General features: G+C 39.7%; 1 protein-coding gene across 1 annotated transcript in view; it reads left to right on the forward strand.

The window, feature by feature from the left end:
• Nucleotides 1-23,695, forward strand: part of LOC117507463 (copine-9-like) — an 863,862-nt gene that overhangs the window by 141,529 nt on the left and 698,638 nt on the right. The window contains exon 2 of the mRNA XM_034167340.1: nt 23,068-23,108. Within this exon, the coding sequence (XP_034023231.1) occupies nt 23,068-23,108 (41 nt within the window). The remainder of the gene's footprint in view (nt 1-23,067; nt 23,109-23,695) is intronic.

The following is a 23,695-nucleotide window of genomic DNA, read 5'->3' on the forward strand; positions in this document are numbered from 1 at the left end:
GTAAAAAAAAAAAAAAAAAGCCATTTGCAAAAGCCAAAAGTCAAGTTGTGATTATATAACCATCTGATATAACCGGGGTCAAAATGCATAGAACCCTGCCATCTACTGGTGCCCAGACGCTCAGACCCTAACCCATAATCCTTTGCATACCAGAGTTGCTGCAGTTTAAACCGCACAGAGAGAATCCAAGATGACAATTGTAAATGAACATTATACTGTACAACCAAAGTGTACATTTTTATTTCTTTAGCTGCAGCAAGAGGCTGCAACAACTCTCTAGCGCGCAAGGGATTATGGGATATCTCAATACTTATGGCGAATACTTGCCATGAACACTACTGGCCAATAGATGACAGAAGAGACTGTGAAAACTTGCCAAAACAAATATTCCAAATAATCCGTGTCTATGTTTAATTTGCATGGAATTTAATAAACGCAAACCGAATTTTAGACATATATATTACTCTGGAACAAAGACAACAAACAGTGTTGTAAAGGACAATAAGCACGACATTAAAGAGCAAACAGGAAATGATTGCAACTCACAGTGATTCCAGTTGAAAATAAGAGAGAAGCAACCTGAGCTTCTAGTGGGATTTTTACACAAAACAAACACAATAACAATGTCTATGTAAACCCAGAGAATATATTCACAAGAGTTTTAGGCACAATATACAAAGAGTTTAATGCTGCTGTCCATGTGCAGCCTGATCAGAGCGTCTCAAATGCATTTCTCCTGTCGTGAACTTTTATCCATAATGCTCCAGCACTGCCGAGGCATGTCCACACTAAAACTTTCAAAATGTATGCAATACTTTAAAACTAAAACATATGTGTAGCTGATATTTTCACTTTAGAAAACTTCAGAAGTGACGTTAATTTAAATAACATGTCCGAAATTAGTTTGGTTAAAATTTTAACTACAAGTTAAAACTGTATGCCTCTGGATGACTTGGGTGATATTGCCGGTGAGTTAGTGCGGTGTCAAGAGCAATTATCTTGTAACCAGCTCTTCTCTGACTGCAGAGGATAGAGCGGTTTCTCCTGAAACCAGCTCTCCTCTGTTTACAGAGAATAGAGCTGTTTATCTGCTACAAAACATTTAACAGATAAACACTAAAATAATTGATATCAGTCTTAACAAATGTTTATAACTGTTAAAGCTTTATTCACTATGCCTGCAAAAACATGTTAAGGCCCAGTCACATGGCACTTAACGAAGGGCAATGAAGTCCTAACAAAACAAGAAATCTGGACTTTTGTGGGCATCCTTTAATTGTCGCTCAGCTTTATTCCTGCAGCGCTTCATCAGGATTTTAAACTGTTGAAAAATTTGAATGAAGGGCAATGAAAACCTCAATTTCATCCGTGGTTCAATTTTGCTGTTGTTATTGAGGTTTGTGAGCACTGCTGCTGCCGCTGCGTTTATGTACCATCAGAAATTACAAGACAAACTCAGCCTGCTTGATTGGATTTTTTTAATCTGCATGGGGCGTCAGCTTCAGTGGGCTCAGGCACCTTATATAGGAAAGAATTAATCTTTTGTGTGGATACAATTAATTATTTTGCCACAAGCAACTGCTGAATTTGAAACAATAAAAAGGTTAGGTGATTTCTGACGGTACTTGAACATAGTGGCAGCAGCAGCTCCTGTGTGCACTTATTGTTTTTTATGAAATAGAACATGAGTGTAGGAATGACAATCCAGCCCTTATGTACAGTACATGTGGCAACAGGTAGATAATTCAAATGATTATATAAAGAGCTGTTCTGGAAGGCAGAATTCATGTTGTGGATCAGCTGCAGCTGGTGGATATAACTGCACATGGGGAGTCAATGCACGGTGTTCACAAGGACTGATCATTTTACTGCTCTGATATATTCAGTCATCTTTACACTTATATTAATTCCATGTTTTGACAGTTTTCTGTTTTTATATATATATATATATATATATATATATATATATATATATATATATATATATATATATATATATATATGAAATCTTAGTAACGTAATACAGTGATACAGCAGTGACCACGGCACACCAGAGTTTTGTTTGTGTTTTTTTTTGTGTGTTTTTTTTTGTATCGGAGCAAGACGTACCGCCCAGCATGTAGTCAGACAGTGTGGATTATGATGATGAAGGTGATGATCCCTCTTTTGTTCTGGACGAGGAATCAGAGCAGGTGGGTCCACCGACGTGCACACAGATCTCGACAGCTTCTGTTTGCAGTTTCTTCAGGATTCAGGAGCTATGAGCTCCATCCCAGCGCCGAGTCCTGGAACTCAGACATGCAGACACACACTGCTCCAGCTGTGGCTCCAGGCGCATTTCGTTTAAAGTGTCGAGATCATTAGCTTCGGTTTTGTTTAGTTCCTCTTTCATCCCTTTTGCACTCTTGCTTCATAGGCTATTCGGTGATAAAGCTCTTTCATCCACCTTTTCTCAAAGAATTGTGACTTTTTTTGTACTTTTCCCCTCTGTTCAGGAATCGTCGTGTGCCGTGTGACTGGGCAATTAGTGATCTAAAAATTATCGGACCAAAATTTATCAGAAGATAATTGGTCGGATGATGGTTTTCAAAGTTATCTGAAAAGCTAATCTGATAATGAAAACATTAGCTTCGATAATTAGCGGTTAGCAGATTAGCGGAACTGTGCCCACCACTGCTAATATGTACATCACACGCCGAGAATTGCAGAGTGAGACATTTTCCAGAACTGCACTCGTTAACTCAATTGGGGAGAGAACTAAAAAAACATCAGACACCACTAATTATGAGCGCATGTGTGTGGAGAGACAGTCATGAATACTTTGATGTTGTGTTGCTAAGTGGGACATTAAAAAAACATGTGCCATGTCCTTTAAGCTGTTGAAACATCTCAAGGATGATCAGTGGAAACAGGATGAACCTGAACTCAGTTTTGAGCTTCATGGCAAAGGCTGTAAATACTTTCGCAAATGTGATATATTACGGTTTTGTTTTTTTTGTTTTAATAAATTTGTGAACATCTTAAATCTTTTTTCATACTGTCATCATGGGGAATTATGTGTAAAATTTTGTGGAAAAGAGTGAATTTCATCCATTTTGGAATTAGGCTGTAATATAACAAAATATGGTAAAACGTGAAGCGCTGTGAATACTTTCTGAATGCACTATATTTGGCTAAACAAAGCAAAGCAAAATGCAATGCAGAAAAGAACATGCAACCGCCCCCCCCCCCCCAAAAAAAACCAAACAAAATCATAAAAAAAAAAACACCGACATTAATCATCCAATTCCAAGAAAATCCCAAAGATTTTAACTTGGTTTGAAGCGCTGTTCCGCTGTGACGTCTCTTCGGCCAGCTGTCACTGGAGTGTAATTTGTCATCCAATGAGGGATTACAACAAAAACCCTGGTTTCACATCCATTTTAAGCAATGGCAGTTGCTAAACAAATTGGCCTTCGCCAGTTTGTTGAGCTTTATGTTCTCGTTCCAGCCTTGTACCACAGCCTTGTTCGACTGTGTTTTGACCCTGCTTTGTTTTTTGACCTCGCTTTTGTCTCTGCCTCTGAACTCTGCTTTGCTGGGTCTCTGAAGTCTGCTTGTTTTTTGGACCACACCTCAGCTTCACGTCTGCCTGTTACCTCCACCTCGCTGTTTGTTACACTGTGTACAGAACCCTTTGCCAGTCTTCCAGATAAAGCCTTGTTGACTGCTCCTACTTCCTTGTCTGAGTGTCTGGTTTTGTGTCCACCCACTTTCTGTGCCATGCATCCATGTATCATGACAGGTATGTACAGTTGAATTAGGTAGACCAGGTAGGGAGGCACTAGTCTTACATTGGTTCCAAACTGTTTCAATTAAAATAATTGACATTGAGTTTGACAGACCTAAGGCCAAAGATCATGTGATCAACACGTGATATTTGGCTTCATGTTAGTGTTTAATTGTCAACGTAGGTGTGCAAGTATCTTTATCCACTTTTTAAGAGTAGCCATGCCAAATTTCCTCTGTTTGTTAGAACTGTGCCCACATTTTGACCTTTGCCTATCACCTTGAATTGTAATTTGTTTTTCTCAAAATGCGAACAGTTTGTACTTGAATTGTACTAACATTCTACCAAGCTTTGTCCAAATCAGATCAAAACACTTCTGAAACATACGACATAACACCTGGGCAACTGGAACCCGACATGCATTGCATTTAAAATCAAGCATTTTTTTTCTCTGACTTGTTTAAAATTCTCTTCAAAACTCACATTTTGGGAATAAATTATTGTATGAAACCATCGACACGGGAGACCCGTGTCTCATCCCTCTGTGTCTTTTTGAAACTGTCACATTGTGCCCTCCTGACGTGGACATGAACGCCTGCAGCAGGAGGAGGTCAACGCTACAGGCGAACTCACGATGTGCCACTCCCTGCCGATTCTCTGACTCAGAGATTATCCTGACAGAGTGTCCTGATTGGAACACTTCAGTCTGTCAGTCAGAGCCACAGTCCTCATAACTGTGTCAACATGTTACAGTGAAACTGGGTCGTGATTCCACTGATCTGAAACTCATCTGTTATCCCTTAGATTTGTGTGTAGTTCTCTTCCCTCGCTGTAAGTACGCAGAGAACAAACATGAAATCCTCATGTGTCAGACTGAATGAAGCTCTTTAAACTAATGCCTTCAGTTTTTTTCTTGTCTTTTGACTCAAGTAACTAAAGACCTTTCATTGATACAATAATATTTTTTAACCATCACCTGGGGGTCTATGTGGTATTTTATTGGCAAACATTAATGAGAATCAGAACTCCTTTATTGTCATTGTACAGATTACAACAAAATTACAGTCTTAATGGTGCAGTCAGATGTATGTATGTGGTTTTGTCTGCCACCACACCAGTGAGTTACTCTAATCTGACCACTTTTTTTAGTAACGAGTAATCTAACGCGTTAATCTTTCCAAATCAGTAATCAGATTAAAGTTACTTCTCCATGTCACTGTGCATTACTATTATTTTTCATTGTGGGTCGATAACAGCATTAAACTTGGTCCGTGGGCAGGAGGTCGGGGTTCGACTGAACTGCCCACTTTAAGTGAGCTGTGAGCTTTTAATCCGCGGTTTTTTGCAGCTGCTCGACTCGTCCTCACCTCTTAAAGCGCGGTGATCAGCACACCTGCACTGAGCTTTACAAAGACATTTTTATACTTTTTTTCCTCCTTTATTTAGAATTCTGAGCTGAGCCGCTCCGTATCTGGTCGTTAAAAACAGCTGATCCTCTGCGATGCGTCAACAACTAACACTATTTTCCACTCAAATGCACCTAAAATCTCTTTCTGAGGACCACATGATGTGAAAACGCAATAAAACTTTCTTACCTGTAAATCTGGTCCTGTTTTCTGCATAAATAAATGTTATCCATTCTTTGTGCTCAAACGCCAAAGCAGGGGCGAATCTAGATGGAATGGGGGCGTGGGGCAAGGATGTGCCCCCTCCCCCACAACACCCCTAGATTAAAGGTGCAATTTTGAAGCCGTTTTTTACTACAACTAATATTGCTTAAAATAATAATAATTTTGACAAGTAAAATGTTTAGAGAGAATTTAAATGTTAGAAAAATGTTAGAATTTAATAGTTACCTTTATAAACAATGTAGGCTCGAAATTGCAAGTTTTACTGTTACAGTGCTGTCAACAGTTAAATATGAGGTCAAGAAAGACGTCTTTATTTTACTTTTTATAAAACAAGTATTTATTTTCATTGAAGTCAAGAAAGGGTGACTATAAAGTGAGTTTTGGCAAAACAGGTATCATTGTCATGTTGAGGTGGCAGAGGGTTGTTGTCGGCAGCTGGGAAAAGTAACTAAAAAAGTAACTAGTAATCTAACTTAGTTACTTTTACAATTGAGTAATCAGTAAAGTAACTAAGTTACTTTTACAATTGAGTAATCAGTAAAGTAACTAAGTTACTTTTTCAAAGTAACTGTGGCAACACTGCACCCCACACACACACACACACAGAGCCAAAAAAGGTACAAAAGCCCCTGGGTTCCACGACCCTGCCCCACACTCAGTCTCTGTAAACACTGCATATTATAGAAGCCAGAACATGTCCCTGACAAACACCCGTTTTGATGGGAAAGCTCTGTGCAGCATTCACAGTACCTTACACTTGTTCATAGGCTGTAAGTTCAATGATGTTCAGCATTATCTTGAAGAGCCCACAAATTCTCAGGATGTCTGAGAGTCCAGCCTGGACAACCACATCAAATGTGTTACAAAAATAAACATTGTCTGCAGAAAAGTACTGCCGGCATTATGCTTGTTCTCAATGAGTAGCTCCAGACAGGGGCATATCACCAAATTCTGGGTCCTAGGTACTAGCCATATTGAAGCCCCCCCACTGTTATGTTCTTTTTTTATTAACGGAAACACCAAATTTCTGATGCGTGGTCAAACCAGGTCTAAATCATGTATACCTTCGATCACACCTGGGAGTCACAACCCTTTTTAAAGTTGGGGGAGCGATATTGAGTTGGGGGGGGGGTCTGGGGGACCAAATTGCATTATTTTCTAGAAAAACGGTTATTTTTAGCATTTGCCTAATTAATTTAACATAAATGCGCTAACAATCAGTGGCAAGTCAGGGGAGATTGGGTCAAGACATTTGATTTTCTTGCAGCAGAAGCAAGCTGCCCTGCTCCTGTAATGTGTGTTGTCACAGCAGCAGCTGCACGCTGCTCTGTGTCCCTCTCCCTCCCGCGTGGACTGTGTGTCCTGTGGAGAGATGAGCAGAGCTGCGGCTGCTTGTTGACATTCATTCAGATTATGTTTTAGTTATTTCGCCACCAAAACCGCTGTGGGTTTATTGTGACTTTCCCTTTTAAACTGTCAAGTTTATATGTCCTCAGCAAGTTTCCTGCGTGCACGTTAAGCTAGTTTTCAAACTCACCTCTCTTGTCAAAGAATTTGGTTAGCAACTGTTTTCCTTCATTTAATTTTTTTTTTTCGCTGTACTTTTTTCTCTTCTTTCTTGAAATCCGGACTTTGATTTTTTTCGTCTTTTTTTTTAGGAAAGACATGTCTTATTTCAGCCTAAACACCTCTCTTCATGCTGTCAGATCCAATTTGAGGTGTGTGTGTGTGTGTGTGTGTGTGTGTGTGTGTGTGTGTGTGTGTGTGTGTGTGTGTGTGTGTGTGTGTGTGTGTGTGTGTGTGTGTGTGTGTGTGTGTGTGTCAGCGTGCCGCCTGTGCACCTGGGCTAAACCACTGTTCAACTGTGCAGGGGTGGGAAGGGCCCTCAGAGATCTTTCAATATTATTGTTAGAGCAGAATTATGTTTCACAACATTTATACATGCATTCTAATTATATTCATTTACAACATAAACTGCCTTGACATTAATAATATGCAACACAAAATGTATTTAATGCCAGTTTTTTGTGGGGCTCCCCATGCTCTGGGCCCTGGACACATACTACCCTTTACCCCTCAGTCCGATGCCCCTGGCTCCAGCGTTAGGATGCGGTCAACTGTTGACTTCTTGGGTGTAAATTTCTTCTCCTCTGGTTGCTCAGTGGCAAGTAATTGGAACTTAATCCTATTATTTATTAATAACTAGAAGCACTTTTTTGAGTTATCGTGCTGACAAACAGACAGACAAACAGACAAACAAACAAACAAACTCGACCGAAAACATAACCTCCTTGGCGGAGGTAACAATAATCCTTGCAAGGACAGAGAAGTGTAATACGTATGTTATTACTACAGTCTAGGTGGTCACCTTTTCCTTTCCAGAGTGAGACAAGTTTTTCCTTCCTGTCTGTAGGTATCATACCAGGGTCTGTGGCTGCAGAGTCCTCTCTCAAGTTCCCACTTGGGCACTGGGGACTCAAAAAGTCAAGAACACTCTGTGGTGACAGTGACAGCTGGCAGGCAAATCTATACCAAGTCCCTTTGCTGGGCTCAGGCCTTCTGCTGCTTGGAAGGTGAAGCTTCTCTTACACATGCCTGTGCTCCAGCTGTTTGTCTTGATCCAGCAGGAACAAACACAGTCACTGTTATATTAACAAGAATGGGATGACCCCAGTGGAGAGAGCAGGTAGTGGGTCGAAGTCTAAAGTTCTTTAGTCAAAGCCAGAGACCATCCAAGGTCACATACATACAGATGAGAACAAAATTATTAGCCCCCCCCGATTAAATTTAATAAAAAAAAATTTTTTTTTCAAAAATTTCCCACATCAGAGGAGGGTGATCAACACAGAGGAGTGGATGTGGGTTTTGCTTTCCGCACTGGATGTGCTTTAAAATATTTATTTTTGGCTCATAGTAAATCGAAACTGCCTCAGGTGTGTGTGTGATGTCGTTGGACGACTTTATTATACAGTCTGGACCAACCATGAGAGAAATGGGCAAACGTGGACCAAAGGCTAAAGCTAGCAATAGCGACACGGTAGCAAGTAGCTACCCAGAGGAGACAGCAGTCTAGGTCGAGGATGTGGGCCTGCCAGGTAGCTGACACAATGACGAAAATGAGTCAGTCGTGGTCAAGGTGACGGCCAACATATCTAAAATGCTCGATGTCAAGCTGAAGCCTCTAAACAAGCTCTCTGGGAAATTCGACTGTTAATATGGTGATTGGACACTGTTGAACATAGGGTTTCGGATTTGGAGGAGGCCGCGGTGAGTGAGCCTCGCATTAGCGCCCTGGAGACCCAGCTTCAGAGAGCCCTGGAAAGGCTGGAGAGTTTTGAAAACCAGGGCAGAAGATGAAATGTGAGAATTTTGGGCTTGAAGGATGGATTTAAGGGAGCATCACCAGTGGAATCTTTTCAAAAATGGATACCGGAGGTCCTGGGCTTATAGCGGGACATCATGATTGATAGAGCGCACCGCAGTGGGCCACAGATGAGGCTCGCAGGGTCATTGGGACTGCGAGCAGTCTTGGTTTGGCTACACTACTATACAGATGCTCAGAAAATTCTCCGTGCAGCCAGGGCAAAGGGTACAGTGGTTGCCGGAGCAGGCACAGTGTCCTTCTACCAAGATTTTTCGGCAGCGGTGGCAAAGAAGAGACAGGAGACAGCTGGTGCACGCAAAGCACTCAGAGAAGCGGTGATCAGATATTCCTTTTTATACCCAGCCATCGTCAAGCTATTCAACTCAGATGGTACCAGTCTTTTTCTTAAAACCACGAAGGAGGCAAATGACTATGTGATGAAACTGCCGGGAGCTAAATAAACAGAGTTGCAATGACTTAAACACGTGAAGTAGGTTGAATACTTGAGGCTTACTGTTGTAATATTATTTGTATATTATTGAGCCATTATGTTTATGGTTGAGTTACTCCAGTGTGGGGATTGTTGGGACTCCCCTTTAGTTCTACTTATAGTGTAGAGTACACCTAGTGCATTATTTGGGTGTCTGTGGTGTGTTTCTGTTTATTATTACTATTTTATTTTATTTTTTAATTTTTTTTTTATTATTATTATTTTATAATTAGACTGTTTTTTGGTTCAGGCTTGTTGGTTAGGTTTTGCCTGAAACTTGTTCTCTTGAAGTTTGTTTGAGGTTACAGACTGGTCTATTTGTATTAATTGCTACACTAAAGGGGGATATACATAAAACGCATTGTATTTGCTGCATATGTCATTTAAGATAAGTTCTTGGAATCTAAAAGGTTCCAGTAATGTGATTAAGAAAAAGTCAATTTTGAATTCTCTGAAAAAAGTCAGTTCATGTTGCTCACCTGCAAGAGACTCATCTAACCGATGATGAGCATAGGAAATACTGTAAGGAATGGGTGGGCCAAGTTTTTTTTTCATCTTATTCTACAAATAAAAGCTGAGTTCTAATTTTATTACACAAAAATCTCCCTTTTACGGCTATATCCACCCATAAAGACAACGAAGGGAGATATGTATTGGTCAAGGGGGTGTTACATGGGGAGAATGTTCTTTTTGCCAATGTATACGCCCCAAATATACAGGACGAGGAATTTTGTTTAACATTATTAGCTGAATTAGACATGGAGAGTGATAATGTGATATTAGCTGGTGATTTTAACTGTGTTTTGTCCAGAGTTATGGTGCGTTTACACATGAGCAAGACGCATTACAAATGTCATTTTTCTGTAATTTGTTACACATTCCTGACATTCTTAACGTGACTTAACGCATCTGAATAGGTTTCTTAATAGTGCATGTTGGTGCGTGATATTCTTGATATCCGTGGAGCATGTTTTTGCCTGTCAAAAAATCTTCCACGAATATCACACACCACCCTCATTTCGCTTCACGTCGTGGAGGTCGCAACTGAGCATGTTGAGCCGTCTTGATGAGTAGTGATCCTTAATAGAGTGTGACAACGTTCGTAGTGGTTCCTGTGATGGTTCTTGGACCCCAAACTGTCACGAGTTATTACGAAGTGACACGGAAACTGTCAAGTTTTGACACAACTTGTAATGCGGCGTCACATTTCACTGTGCGCCATGACAACTCAGTTTTCTGTCACATGCACACAATTAAACTCGGCTCCACAGCGTTCAGTTTGATGCGGTATGCCGGAGAGGAACAGTGACGCGAAGCCAGCCAAGTGTCATTCCACAGTTCCTGCTGAAGCTCCTCAGGACACTCCTGCAGGTGTTCCACCTGCTGTTGTAACCGATGAGCGGGAGAACGAGTCTGAGCAACCAGAGGAACGAGAGGAGACTCACGTGCAACCAGACATCTCTGCACCTCCTCCAGTCCGGCGAAGGAAGAAGCGCGTGCACAATTAAACCCTGCTGCACCGCATTCAGTTTGATTGCTGACACCAAGTCGGCTAAAACTCTCATTTCAGTGCTCTTCAGCGCGCTCCTGCAGGTGTTCCACCTGCTGCATGTACCTGATGTTTGGGAAAATGCACGAGACGAGAGCCGCATGAAGCCACACATCTGGCTTTGTCCATCTCCTCCTCCTCTCTGCGCCACACCATGGCACAGAGTCCAACTACGCATGCAGTCGCAAAGGTCTTCTGAAAAAGCTATCTTAGCTAATTATAGGCCAATCTCCAACCTTCCTTTTCTCTCAAAAATTCTTGAAAGGGTAGTTGTAAAACAGGTAACTGATCATCTGCAGAGGAATGGTCTATTTGAAGAGTTTCAGTCAGGTTTTAGAATTCATCATAGTACAGAAACAGCATTAGTGAAGGTTACAAATGATCTTCTTATGGCCTCGGACAGTGGACTCATCTCTGTGCTTGTTCTGTTAGACCTCAGTGCTGCTTTTGATACTGTTGACCATAAAATTTTATTACAGAGATTAGAGCATGCCATAGGTATTAAAGGCACTGCGCTGCGGTGGTTTGAATCATATTTGTCTAATAGATTACAATTTGTTCATGTAAATGGGGAATCTTCTTCACAGACTAAAGTTAATTATGGAGTTCCACAAGGTTCTGTGCTAGGACCAATTTTATTCACTTTATACATGCTTCCCTTAGGCAGTATTATTAGACGGTATTGCTTAAATTTTCATTGTTACGCAGATGATACCCAGCTTTATCTATCCATGAAGCCAGAGGACACACACCAATTAGCTAAACTGCAGGATTGTCTTACAGACATAAAGACATGGATGACCTCTAATTTCCTGCTTTTAAACTCAGATAAAACTGAAGTTATTGTACTTGGCCCCACAAATCTTAGAAACATGGTGTCTAACCAGATCCTTACTCTGGATGGCATTACCCTGACCTCTAGTAATACTGTGAGAAATCTTGGAGTCATTTTTGATCAGGATATGTCATTCAAAGCGCATATTAAACAAATATGTAGGACTGCTTTTTTGCATTTATGCAATATCTCTAAAATCAGAAAGGTCTTGTCTCAGAGTGATGCTGAAAAACTAATTCATGCATTTATTTCCTCTAGGCTGGACTATTGTAATTCATTATTATCAGGTTGTCCTAAAAGTTCCCTAAAAAGCCTTCAGTTAATTCAAAATGATGCAGCTAGAGTACTGACGGGGACTAGAAGGAGAGAGCATATCTCACCCATATTGGCCTCTCTTCATTGGCTTCCTGTTAATTCTAGAATAGAATTTAAAATTCTTCTTCTTACTTATAAGGTTTTGAATAATCAGGTCCCATCTTATCTTAGGGACCTCGTAGTACCATATCACCCCAATAGAGCGCTTCGCTCTCAGACTGCAGGCTTACTTGTAGTTCCTAGGGTTTGTAAGAGTAGAATGGGAGGCAGAGCCTTCAGCTTCCAGGCTCCTCTCCTGTGGAACCAGCTCCCAATTCAGATCAGGGAGACAGACACCCTCTCTACTTTTAAGATTAGGCTTAAAACTTTCCTTTTTGCTAAAGCTTATAGTTAGGGCTGGATCAGGTGACCCTAAACCATCCCTTAGTTATGCTGCTATAGACGTAGACTGCTGGGGGGTTCCCATGATGCACTGTTTCTTTCTCTTTTTGCTCTGTATGCACCACTCTGCATTTAATCATTAGTGATCGATCTCTGCTCCCCTCCACAGCATGTCTTTTTCCTGGTTCTCTCCCTCAGCCCCAACCAGTCCCAGCAGAAGACTGCCCCTCCCTGAGCCTGGTTCTGCTGGAGGTTTCTTCCTGTTAAAAGGGAGTTTTTCCTTCCCACTGTAGCCAAGTGCTTGCTCACAGGGGGTCGTTTTGACCGTTGGGGTTTTACATAATTATTGTATGGCCTTGCCTTACAATATAAAGCGCCTTGGGGCAACTGTTTGTTGTGATTTGGCGCTATATAAAAAAATTGATTGATTGATTGAATTGATTGATTGATTGAAAAACTGGAGCGATCTGAATTGTTAGCAACAGTTGGATGAATATGGGTGTGTGTGTGTGTGTGGAGACAATTCACCTTGTTCACAAAGTGACAGAACTTAACGATGCACTGTTACGCACAATAGCGCGCAACAACACGGAACACTATTCTTGACCATGCGTAATGGTTCCTGATAATTCTCCAGCAACACCTGCCATTATTTGTAACGTGTGGTAACAGGTTGCAGCAGTTCCTGAGGACACCTGACGCCTCTGCCCCGAATCATCACATTCGTGATCAGTGGCCAAGAATGTGTACTTCGTGGCATTCATGACTTGTCATTGTTATGTGTAAATGCAGCTTTAGGCAGGATTCCCCCATAATCACCTCTCACCAAAAACTCTAAACTACTAGTATAAATACTTACTGATCTTAACCTTGTTGATGTTTGGCGACACAACAATCCACTGGTGAAACATTTTACTTTTCACTCAAATCCTCATCTTTCTGCATCCCGTATAGACTATATATTTGTGTCTAAACGTATTTGTCAGCTGGTTAAAAAAGTGGATATTGGTATCATAGGTCTTTCGGATCATGCTCCAGTGTTTCTCAGCAAGGCTCATATTGCAAGGAATTCTTTTTTAAATACATATATAACTGCAATTAGGTACTCTAATAATGTAAGGCACATAGGAAATAGAGAAATCAATGAGTTTTAGAGATTTTTCTCAAAGTTGTACAGTTCTGAAATGGACCTTTCAAGACTTAATTCTGGGGTTTCTTTGGATGGCCTGAAGTTCCCTAGGCTGTCTGAAGCTCAGGTTAATTTGTTAGTCTCCTATAAGCCAGTTAGAGATTGACAAAGCAATAGATTCACTTCAATCTGGGAAAAGTCCTTGCCCCAACGGGTATCCCATTGAGTTCTTTAAAACCATGAAGGGGAAAATGAGCAGTCTTTTGCTTAGAGTATTTAACAGATCTTTTAAGGAGGCTAGGCTCCCAGAATCTATGTAGCAAGCTAATATTATACTCATAGCTAAGAAGGGCAAAAATTCTGAATTATGCTCATCATATAGGCCTATTAGGCTTCTTGAAGTTGATAATAAACTTCTCTCAAAAATACTGGCTATTAGGTTGGAGAAAGTAATGTGTTCAATAGTGAAGGCAGACCAGACTGGCTTTATGAACTCATTGAGTGCAGCCATTTTCAAAGTTCAGAACATCCCAGTGCCAGGATTTTTCAGCATTTGAGTGTTTTTTTCAAGACCCATAGAAAATTGAGTTGTATGTCCATGTCAACAACAAACATACCAAAAGAAACTTCAGACTTTCCTTTATCATCAGAAAAAAATGTTTGTTTGTACCTCTTTCCATTCTTTAGTAATTGTCTGCAGAACATGGGTGGGTATCACTAAAAATGCTGATTTCTGACAAAAAACTGAGAAAATTGGCTTTTTGTGACAAGCAACATTTCAAGGAGAAAATGTCTTTGATTACAATTGTTTTTGCTTCAGTGACATCTCAAACATTATGAAAAGTGATCCTATTGTATAATGCACCAAAAAAAAAAAAAAACATCAGGGGAGGGACTCCATCTGTCTTTTCTCTCGGCGGCGCGTCTTTTCCCTCTGGCTCCCGCGTATCGGACCTTTTTATTTTTTTCAAAAACCTGATGGATTTGAATCACGTGTGCTTGCATGAGCCTGTCGATTGCGTCATTTGCTTGTAAGCAGCCTTCGTGTGAGGTGTGTGTCATGCGCTCTGCGTTTTTTCATTCCAAGAAAAAAGACGGAACGACTGGAGCAGCGCGACTGCATCACAGATTGACAGACACTGGGCGACAGCCAGGTGGAAACCATTTGGATTAGGAGCGGTACAACCGTAAGACGTCCACACAACTGTGGAGAGCGAGCCGCGCTCTGGTCCACTCTCACACTGCTACCACCCACAGAATGGGTTCCCTTGTGATTACAACTCTAATTTTTTTACACAAGCTAGATCAGCTGATAACCCCGCCCCCCCATAAAAAAAAAATCTAATTGCCGCGATAAGCGTCTTTGGCGCTGAGTGTTACTATCTGCAAAGATGTGTTTAAGCGTCAATGGCACTCAATGAGTTAAGGGCCGCAACTCTTACTATAACACCAGACGTCTGTTTAATATTATTTCATTCCTAAACGCTAATGAAAAACCAGGGGCAGTGGTTTCTATGGATGTCAAAAAGGCGTTTGATAGAATCGAATGGGAGTATATGATTGAAATACTGAGAAGATTTGGCTTTGGCTCTAACTTTGTGGATTGGATTAAATTGGTATATAAAGACCCAATAGCGTCAGCCTTAACTAATGGTCTGCTTTCCTCTCCTTTTACATGAGCAGAGGCACGGCTCAGGGCAGCCCCCTTTCGCCGTTGCTGTTTGCTTTGGCCATCGAGCCTATAGCTATGGCTGTCAGACAAAATCCAAATATTCGTGGCATTAGGATTGGGGAGGTAGAACATAACATTCTACTATATGCAGATGATATACTTCTGACAATGACAGACCCTTCTAACTCTCTACCAGTCCTGACTAGATGCATTAGAGATTTCGGTCTTATATTGGATTACAAAGTGAATTTTGACAAGTCAGTTATTATGACTTTAGGTGACTCGGGAAATGTGGAGCCTTTATATGTTAAGCCCTTTCGCTGGGAGCCATCAGGTTTTATGCACATAGGAATTAGGGTTACCCCACATGTGTATCAATTATAAAGGGAAAACATAAATGGAATGATCAGGTGTATTCATGAAACAGTGACAAGGTGGAAGGCTCTTCCCATATCTTTTCTGGGCCAAATTAATCTTATACAAAATGGTTATCCTGCCCAAAATATTGTATCCTATAAGCATGCTTTTTATCATTTTAAATTCTGAAGATATTAAAATCATTAATAAAGCCATGGTGGACTTTATATGGGCAGGAAGAAAGCCAAAAATCAAATTAGAGACATTTCAGTTGCCCAAACAACAGGGCGGATGGAGCTTATCCAATATAGAATATTACATTCTTTCAGTACAAGCTAGTATTCTCAGTGTGTGGATACACGAAAACTCAGACTTACCATGGTTTAATATTGAATGTGTTCTATGTAAACCATCATCGCCTATCAACTTACTTGGGATCAAGATGAGTGGAGTATCATTCGGAGTTAAAAATAATCCCTTACTAAATAATGTTATATGGGCCTCGAATAGACTTGGAAAACTTTTCAAATGTAGCCAACCATTTCAAATATTGTCCACACTAGTGGGTAATCCAAATCTTTCTCCACAAAATATAGGAACAAGTTTTACAAATTGGCATATGGCTGGGATTCATAGATTTTTTTTATCTCTTCGAGCAGGGTAAATTCAAATCTTTTGAATCTCTTAAGGCTCAATATTCTATACCAAATAAGGATTTTTATAAATATTTACAACTGAGGCACTACGTACAGCAGAGAATTAAATCTCTTAAATTTACACCAGAATCATATCTACTAGAGATTGTTCTAATCAGTAATAAAGAACATAAACATTTCATTTCTAAGTTCTATTCTGAACTATATTCACTCAGTGTGGACAGATTGGCTTGGCTGAGGAAATCTTGGAGTGTTGTGCTTAAATGTGAAATAAATTTACAGGTATGGGAAAAAATTGGTACCTTGCCATCAAAAATCTCAATTTGTAATAAGTTTAAAGAATTGCAGTACAATATTTTACACATTGTATACATTTCTCCTAATATTTTCAGTAAATACAATGCAGGTACATCACCAAATTGCCTTAAGTGTAAACCTCGTATGGGTACGAGGTATCATTGCTTATGGGAATGTGTTCAAATCCAAAAGTTTTGGAAGGAGGTCTGTGTCAATATCAGTAAAGCTGTTGATCAGCAGGGAATTGGAAACTCAATGATGTGCTTGTTTGGTCACATCCCTGTTTCATTTAAACAAAACGAGAGTGTGGTTCAATCACTTTTAATGATAGCTAGGAAAAGTATCATGGTCAAGTGGGTAGGGGATGACCCTCCTTCTGTGTCTCTATGGAAGTCACTAACTGTGGACCTCGTGACAATGATCTAACTTGGGCATTTTATCGACGGCGAAACTCAGTTATTCATAGACAAGTGGAAGAAGCCCCTGGACGTTCTTTTTTAAATAGAGCAAGTTATTTTCAGCACAGCATTTCTAAAATCCTAGGTTTATGGTTGATGCTCCGAAAACAGGAGAAGGAGTTATCACAGCATTTCCAAGTGTAAAGAACTGGAGTGAGAAGTACCATCAAGAAATTCAAAGAGAGCCACACAGTACAGAACAAGCCTGGTACAGGAAGGAAGTCAAAGATTTCAAAGACTCTGGAAAGAAGAAAAACTAGTCAGAAATGTACTGAAAGACCCTAGAACAACTGGCTATGTTTACATAAAGAAGAGAGAGGCATATAAGCCAAAGAACACCGTCCCCACAGAGAAACACTGTGATTTGTGTATTATGCTGTGGGGATGCTCCAGTGCGTCTGGAACTGGGAATGTCCTCAAGGTAGAAAGAATTATGAAGAAAGAAGGATGTGTGAAGATTTTGAAAGAAAACCTCAAGCAGTCAGCAGCAAAACTAGGTCTGGAAAATGACTTTGTTTTTAAAGACGACAACAACCCAAAACATACATCCCTCCTGATGAAGTACCTCTAGAAGACCAAAGTGAAGGTTACTGACTGGTCTGCACAAAGCCTTGACTTCAATACCATTGAAAATCTGTGGTGAAGTGAAGACCAAGGTCCATGCCAGAAAAACATCAAATATGGAGAATCTTGAGAGAATTGCCAAAGAAGAATGGGCTGGAATTCCTCAGGAAACATGTCTGAGACTTACTGAAAATTACAACACATGACTGCAGGCTGTTAACCAGTAAAAAGGACACACAGTTGACTATTAGCATTGGAGAGGCTATTAATTTTGACCTTCTTAGTTTCTGGTTTTTATGAAATTTTGTTTCTATGAGCAAAGTAAAATAATGTAAGCATCCAAAATAAACCTTGGATGTTGAGAAATGATGTGGTGTTAAAAAATGATTTGGGATAGATGGCAAAGTCCATGCAACAGACTAGAAGCAAAATGCTACAAAAATGACAGTGAGGTCAAAACTAGTAATGGTGAAATCCCGGAATCACAAATATTATTAGACAACAGCACTACAAGTCAGTAAAAAAAAAACAACTAACGGACCAGCAACTAACAGAAAAACCAGGATGAATAAACTGAGAGGTTATTATTAAATGGGGAGCACGGTGGCTTAGTAGTTAGCACTGTTGCCTCACAGCAAGAAGGTGAGATCGCTTCCCACCTGGGGCCTTTCTGTGTGGAGTTTGCATGTTCGACTCGTGTTCACATGGGTTCTCTCTGGGTGGTCCGGCTTCCTCCCACTTCCGAAAGACATACATGTTAAGTGAATTTTAAACTTTAAATTGACCATAGGTGTGTGTGAATGTGTTTGTCGGTCTCTATGTGGCCCTGTGATAGACTGGCGTCCTGTCCAGGGTGTACCTTTCCTCACACCTAATGTCTGCTGGGATAGCATTTACGCCCCTTGTAACCCTTAATTGGAGTATGCGGGTATAGAAAACGGATGGATGATTATTAATTGGAGACAGGTGAACACAAATCAGGTAAGCTCTAAACAGAAAGAAAGCAAAAAACAGGAGAGAAAGAGAAAACAATGTCAAAGTAAAACAGGAATTGAACACAAAATGACAAAAACAGAAAATGCTACAGGAATAACTAGTGAACACTACAGAAATGAACTCTTAAAAATATCAATAAATATTCCAAAGGAATGATAACAACTAGAAACTGGACACGGGACACAATACAAAGATCATGACAATTGTGAAAATTTCATAATTTGACCTGGACAATGGAATTTCTATTCTGTCCGAGTACCCTGGTGTGATTTCTGGTAGCATCCTCCGGTAACGTGTGCAGTAGGCATTAGAGATGGGTGATATGGCCTAAAATCCATATTGCGATATACATTGCAGCCTCTTGTGATAATGATATATAGTATTGTACAAATAATGAATGTTTGAGTTCAGTGGTATGAATATTTCATGAGGTGAAAGATGGAATGTTCCATTCAATGAGGCGAAGCCGGTACGTCCTGCATTCACCAAATTAAATATTTGTTCCATTGACAGAATGAAAAAACATTCATTGTTTTTATAGAACGACTAAAACAGATCCTTGTCATTTGATAGTTTATTCATTTATAAACAACAAAAAAGGGACTTACATTTTAGTGTTCCACTGGTGCTTAACAGTCCAACTTTAAATTGGAGTCCAAAATTGCGACGATGTAGTCCGCGATGCCGTGCACTGACTTCATGTACTTCCAAAAAAGACTTTGTGTAGTTCCTCAATCCAGCAAAAAAGTCATGTCAGAAATTTGTCCAGCTTTTCATCCTAACAGCTCTTCATGCCTCCAGATTGCATCATCAACATGCATTATCGCGATAGTGCAATACAATAAAAATCTCTATCGTAGGTCAATTTTCTATAGTTTATATTGCATATCATTTCTATTGCCCATTACTAGTAGGCATGGTACAACCGGTTTACAATACGAATGTGTGGTTAAAAACAAGCATATTTCCGCCTGAATGTAGGGTGTTTAAAAAAAAAAGTACCCAAAAGTATTTTGACAACACAGAAAAACCAATCAATATTATCAATATTACTTTTCTGCATGACTATGTGGCCGAGGCATGTAATTTTTCTCCCCAATGGACAATTTTTAGTTCAGTCTTTCCTTTTGATGTTTTAACCCTTTATCTTTTACACCACATGATCAATGTAACCTCCTTGTCTGAAGTTTCCTAAGAAACAAATCATCCGTCTCCAGTTTTCTGGAAAACCACCTAGCAAATTCAAATGTCCTTGCATTTGCTGGGGAGTTAGTTCGCTCTGAGACTGAATTTTGTATGGAAAGAGATGAAAGTCAGCTCTTAAGATGCATTACACAGAACTTGATGTTTTTTCTTCTCTGAATTAGGGTTAACTGTGGCATTTTTCCTGGACTTTAATGTCTTGCAGAACAAACTTTAGGGTTCCTGAAATGAGAAAAACACCATTATTTCCCAGTAAAACCATTTCCTGGTATTCATATTTCAGAGTACTTTTGGGTACATTTATTTGAGATGCCCTATAAATGGCCCTTTCTCAACTCTCACCTATGCTTCTTTTTTTTCATGTAGGGGTGGGGGGTGTTGTCGGCAGCTGCTGAAAGTAACTAGTAATCTAACTTAGTTACCTTACTGATTACTCAGTTTTAAAAGTAACTAAGTTATTTTTCAAGGAGTAATCAGTAATTGGATTACTTTTTCAAAGTAACTGAACTTCAAATGAATGGTCTTCTGTTGATTCATGGGCTTGGAACCAACAAAGTGACCCAAAAAACACACTAACGGAATTACTTTTTTTTTATTTTTTTAGTTTAGTTATCTTAAGTCTGGTACAGTGATTTATTTTTGCCAAAGAAAAAATATGTCTGAAATTGACATGACACACAGGCAGTTGGGACATTTATTAATTATCTTGCTGTTCTGGTTGAATTTTGCGTGTCAATGAAAAAGCACATTTCTACCACAACAAAAATGATGACATCAATAGCCTTTTTGCGTAACAGTTCTCTGCTTCGCTTCCAGCGGCAGGTCCGCAATTCCTTCATTGACCCATCTCAAACCCATTTAAAGATGTCAAATCTGAATCACCTTTGTATGGATTAAAGTCACAAACTGGGACTCTTGTCTTTTTGGGGCAAGAAATGAGAATTGTCCAACGTTCCACACCGGAGTATTACACAATGGTTCTCTGGCATTCCACGTCCATTAAGCGGCAATAAACAGCTGACATGTGGGTTAAAACAGCGTAACGGCTGTTTCTTAAGGGATTATTCAACATTAATTCTCTTTTAAAAGTTCCTTATAGAGATTGACAGTTTTATGACATTTGAGAGAGTCTACAAGCTTAACACTGATTATATATTGTTCAAATTCAGCCAGCCGTCTGTGTAAATTTGGGGTAAAGCAGCTGCCACACACACACACACACACACACACACACACACACACACACACACACACACACACACACACACAAAGTAAAAAAAAAAGTACTTTCATTGAAAGAACACAAAGCAAAAGATGAAAAAATAACATTCCACTCACCCCATTGTAAAGGTTTCCAAATACGTCCACAAGAAAAACAAGCCTTCACACTCGTGTGTCCTCGCAATTGCAATCCCCAGACATGGAACGGTCCACTTGTCCTCAGTCACTGGGATCCACAGCCAGAGAGCCATTTTCAAGTTCCCCTCAGTCAGAGAATAATGTCCAGATCCACCTGCTCTCAGGTTCTGATTGGACATTTATGCACGCGGGCAATCGCAGCTCTGCCTTGTGGCATGTTAGAGAGTACATTATATCCTGAAAATAGCGTCTTCTGAGTTTTTCACCACACTTTAAGTTCCAAAATCTGACGGAGTCTGAAAAAGTTAAGAGTTTTAGGGTGAAGTGTGTCGTCTCCTCTGTAAATCCAAACCGCTGCTTTGAAAGAAAAGCTCTGAAACTTCGTTATCAGACATAACTGCATTTGTTTCCCTCTATCTGTCTCTATCTGTCTCTTCCCTCTATCTGTTACTTTGAAAGAATACATGTGGATTACATGTATGTTTTTATTATGTATGTACATACATTTGGATTACTTGTAATCTGATTACTTTTGGATTACATTTCAAAGTAATCCTACCCAACCTTGGCTATTAACATACAGAGAAATGTGGAGAATTGTTGGGTGAGGCGTTTTCCGGAAATGCAGCTGTTTCCTCACTTCGGGAGAGGAATAAAAAACATCAGAAACCACTAATTATGAGCACATGTGTGCAGGGAGACTTACAATCATGAGTACTTTGATGTGTTGCTAATTGGGATGTTAAAACACATGCAACATGAAAATTCAGTAAGGTATATCTTAGATATTATATTCCAATTCTAAGGTGGAACTATGCCAGTATATAAAGGTATATCTAAAAAGGAAGAGTAAAATAGGAGAGTAGAAAAGAGTAGAGTAGAGCCACTTAGGTGCCTGGTCTTGAGAACCAGTTGTTTATTTCTATTTCTGTCCAGAGATCAAGGATCCATCATGTACATCAAGGATCCAGTTGCCATGTACAGATTTTATTGATTTTTATTTATGTCCAGAGATCAAGGATCCAGTGACCAATTTCATATTTATTTACTTTAAGACTCAATAAAATATTGTTGACATAGAAAACCTGTAAAGCCTACTTTTAGTACACAGAAAATTCACAAGAGGTATCGATAAGGGAATCGATAAAGAATGGGATTGATAAGCGGAATCCATAATGGCATAGATATCGCTAAAATCTTACCAATACCCAGAATTAATCGTATTGCACCAAATCGCATCGTATTGCATTGTGAGGAATTGAATCGTCATCAAATCGCATCGAATCAGGAACAGGGGTAAAGCATATTGCATCATATTTTCAGTATCATATCACTGGTAGTGTATTGAGATTCACGTGCCTAGTGTGAGCCAATCAGAAACATCACTAAGTAGCTCTCAGCCACTGAAATGGAGTACCTCTGGTTGTCTGCCTCCTTTTTCGTGTGAGCAGAGGAGGTGGGCGGTCTCCTGTGAGTGCTTTGGAATGGGGGAGTGGCCCTGTCCCACGAAAGCACACGCTGCTCATTGAGGAGAGGTACGTGCTTTCGCATCAGTCTCCAAAAGTCACTAGATTTCTTGATAGTTGCTTTTTTGGAAAACAAAAAAGGTGGTCTGAATATTTGCCAAATTTAGTGACAAAGTCACTAAGTTGGCAACATTGGTCTTGCCCACCTTCCACCTCTGTATCCATTGATGGGTTGGCTGGGAATTAGGTGGAATCAGGTGCTGCCAAGCAGAGGTGGAAAACACTGATTTCATTGAGTAAAAGTCCACCACGTGTTTGTTTCATCCACCCATTAAACCAGCTGATTCTAATTAATTCAATTTTTCAGGTGGCTAGAAGGAATGATTCAGTGAAATCACTTGTTTTAGGTAAACAGGTAGAAACACAAATATAACCTACAACACATGAAACAGTTTAATACTGTATGATAACATGTCTGCTGCAAATTCATAAATCTGATGCAATCTGCATGACGGATAGATTTGACTAACAAACAAATAAAATAATAACTAACTCCATTTTCTTTTTTTGTTTCAGAAACCTGTTAGACATGGACACATTCTCCAAGTCAGATCCAGGTAAATGCTGCTTTTCCATTCCACATCCTTTTTAGTCATCAAATCCAACTGTTGTGTTTGCAGTTTGAGCTTGGTGTTTGGAGTGAGTTCAGATCCCTGATGCTTTTTTGTGATGCACCACACATTACTCAGTGTGAACATGCTCAATTTCATGCCCCAATTATTAAATTGCTATTTCAAACACCTTATCACTGCATCATCTCTCCCCAAGAAATTAGAGACATAATGCAACAGCAAGGTAAATGAAAAGAAGGTCACGCATTAAACGCTCTCAAGCATCTTTGCGTCTTCCATCAGGAGCGCCAATTACTGAAACTTGATTTATTTTTAATGATTACTGATTAGACACTACACAACTGACCAGTAAGACACAGTAACATTACATCAGATAGATGGATGGAAATAGAACCTATAATAAATACACACACCCTAAGACTTAAGCATGTTTTATATATTTATGACAAATCAAAGACATCTGATACCAAATAGTCAGGCTTCATTTTACAAAAGCTGTTAAAAATTATGCTATTTCATTTCAAAATTAAAACAGTTTTCTGCATAGTGAACTATACAAAAACAACAATAAC

Source organism: Thalassophryne amazonica, chromosome 3, assembly GCF_902500255.1.
Source record: "Thalassophryne amazonica chromosome 3, fThaAma1.1, whole genome shotgun sequence".
Lineage (NCBI taxonomy): Eukaryota > Metazoa > Chordata > Actinopteri > Batrachoidiformes > Batrachoididae > Thalassophryne > Thalassophryne amazonica.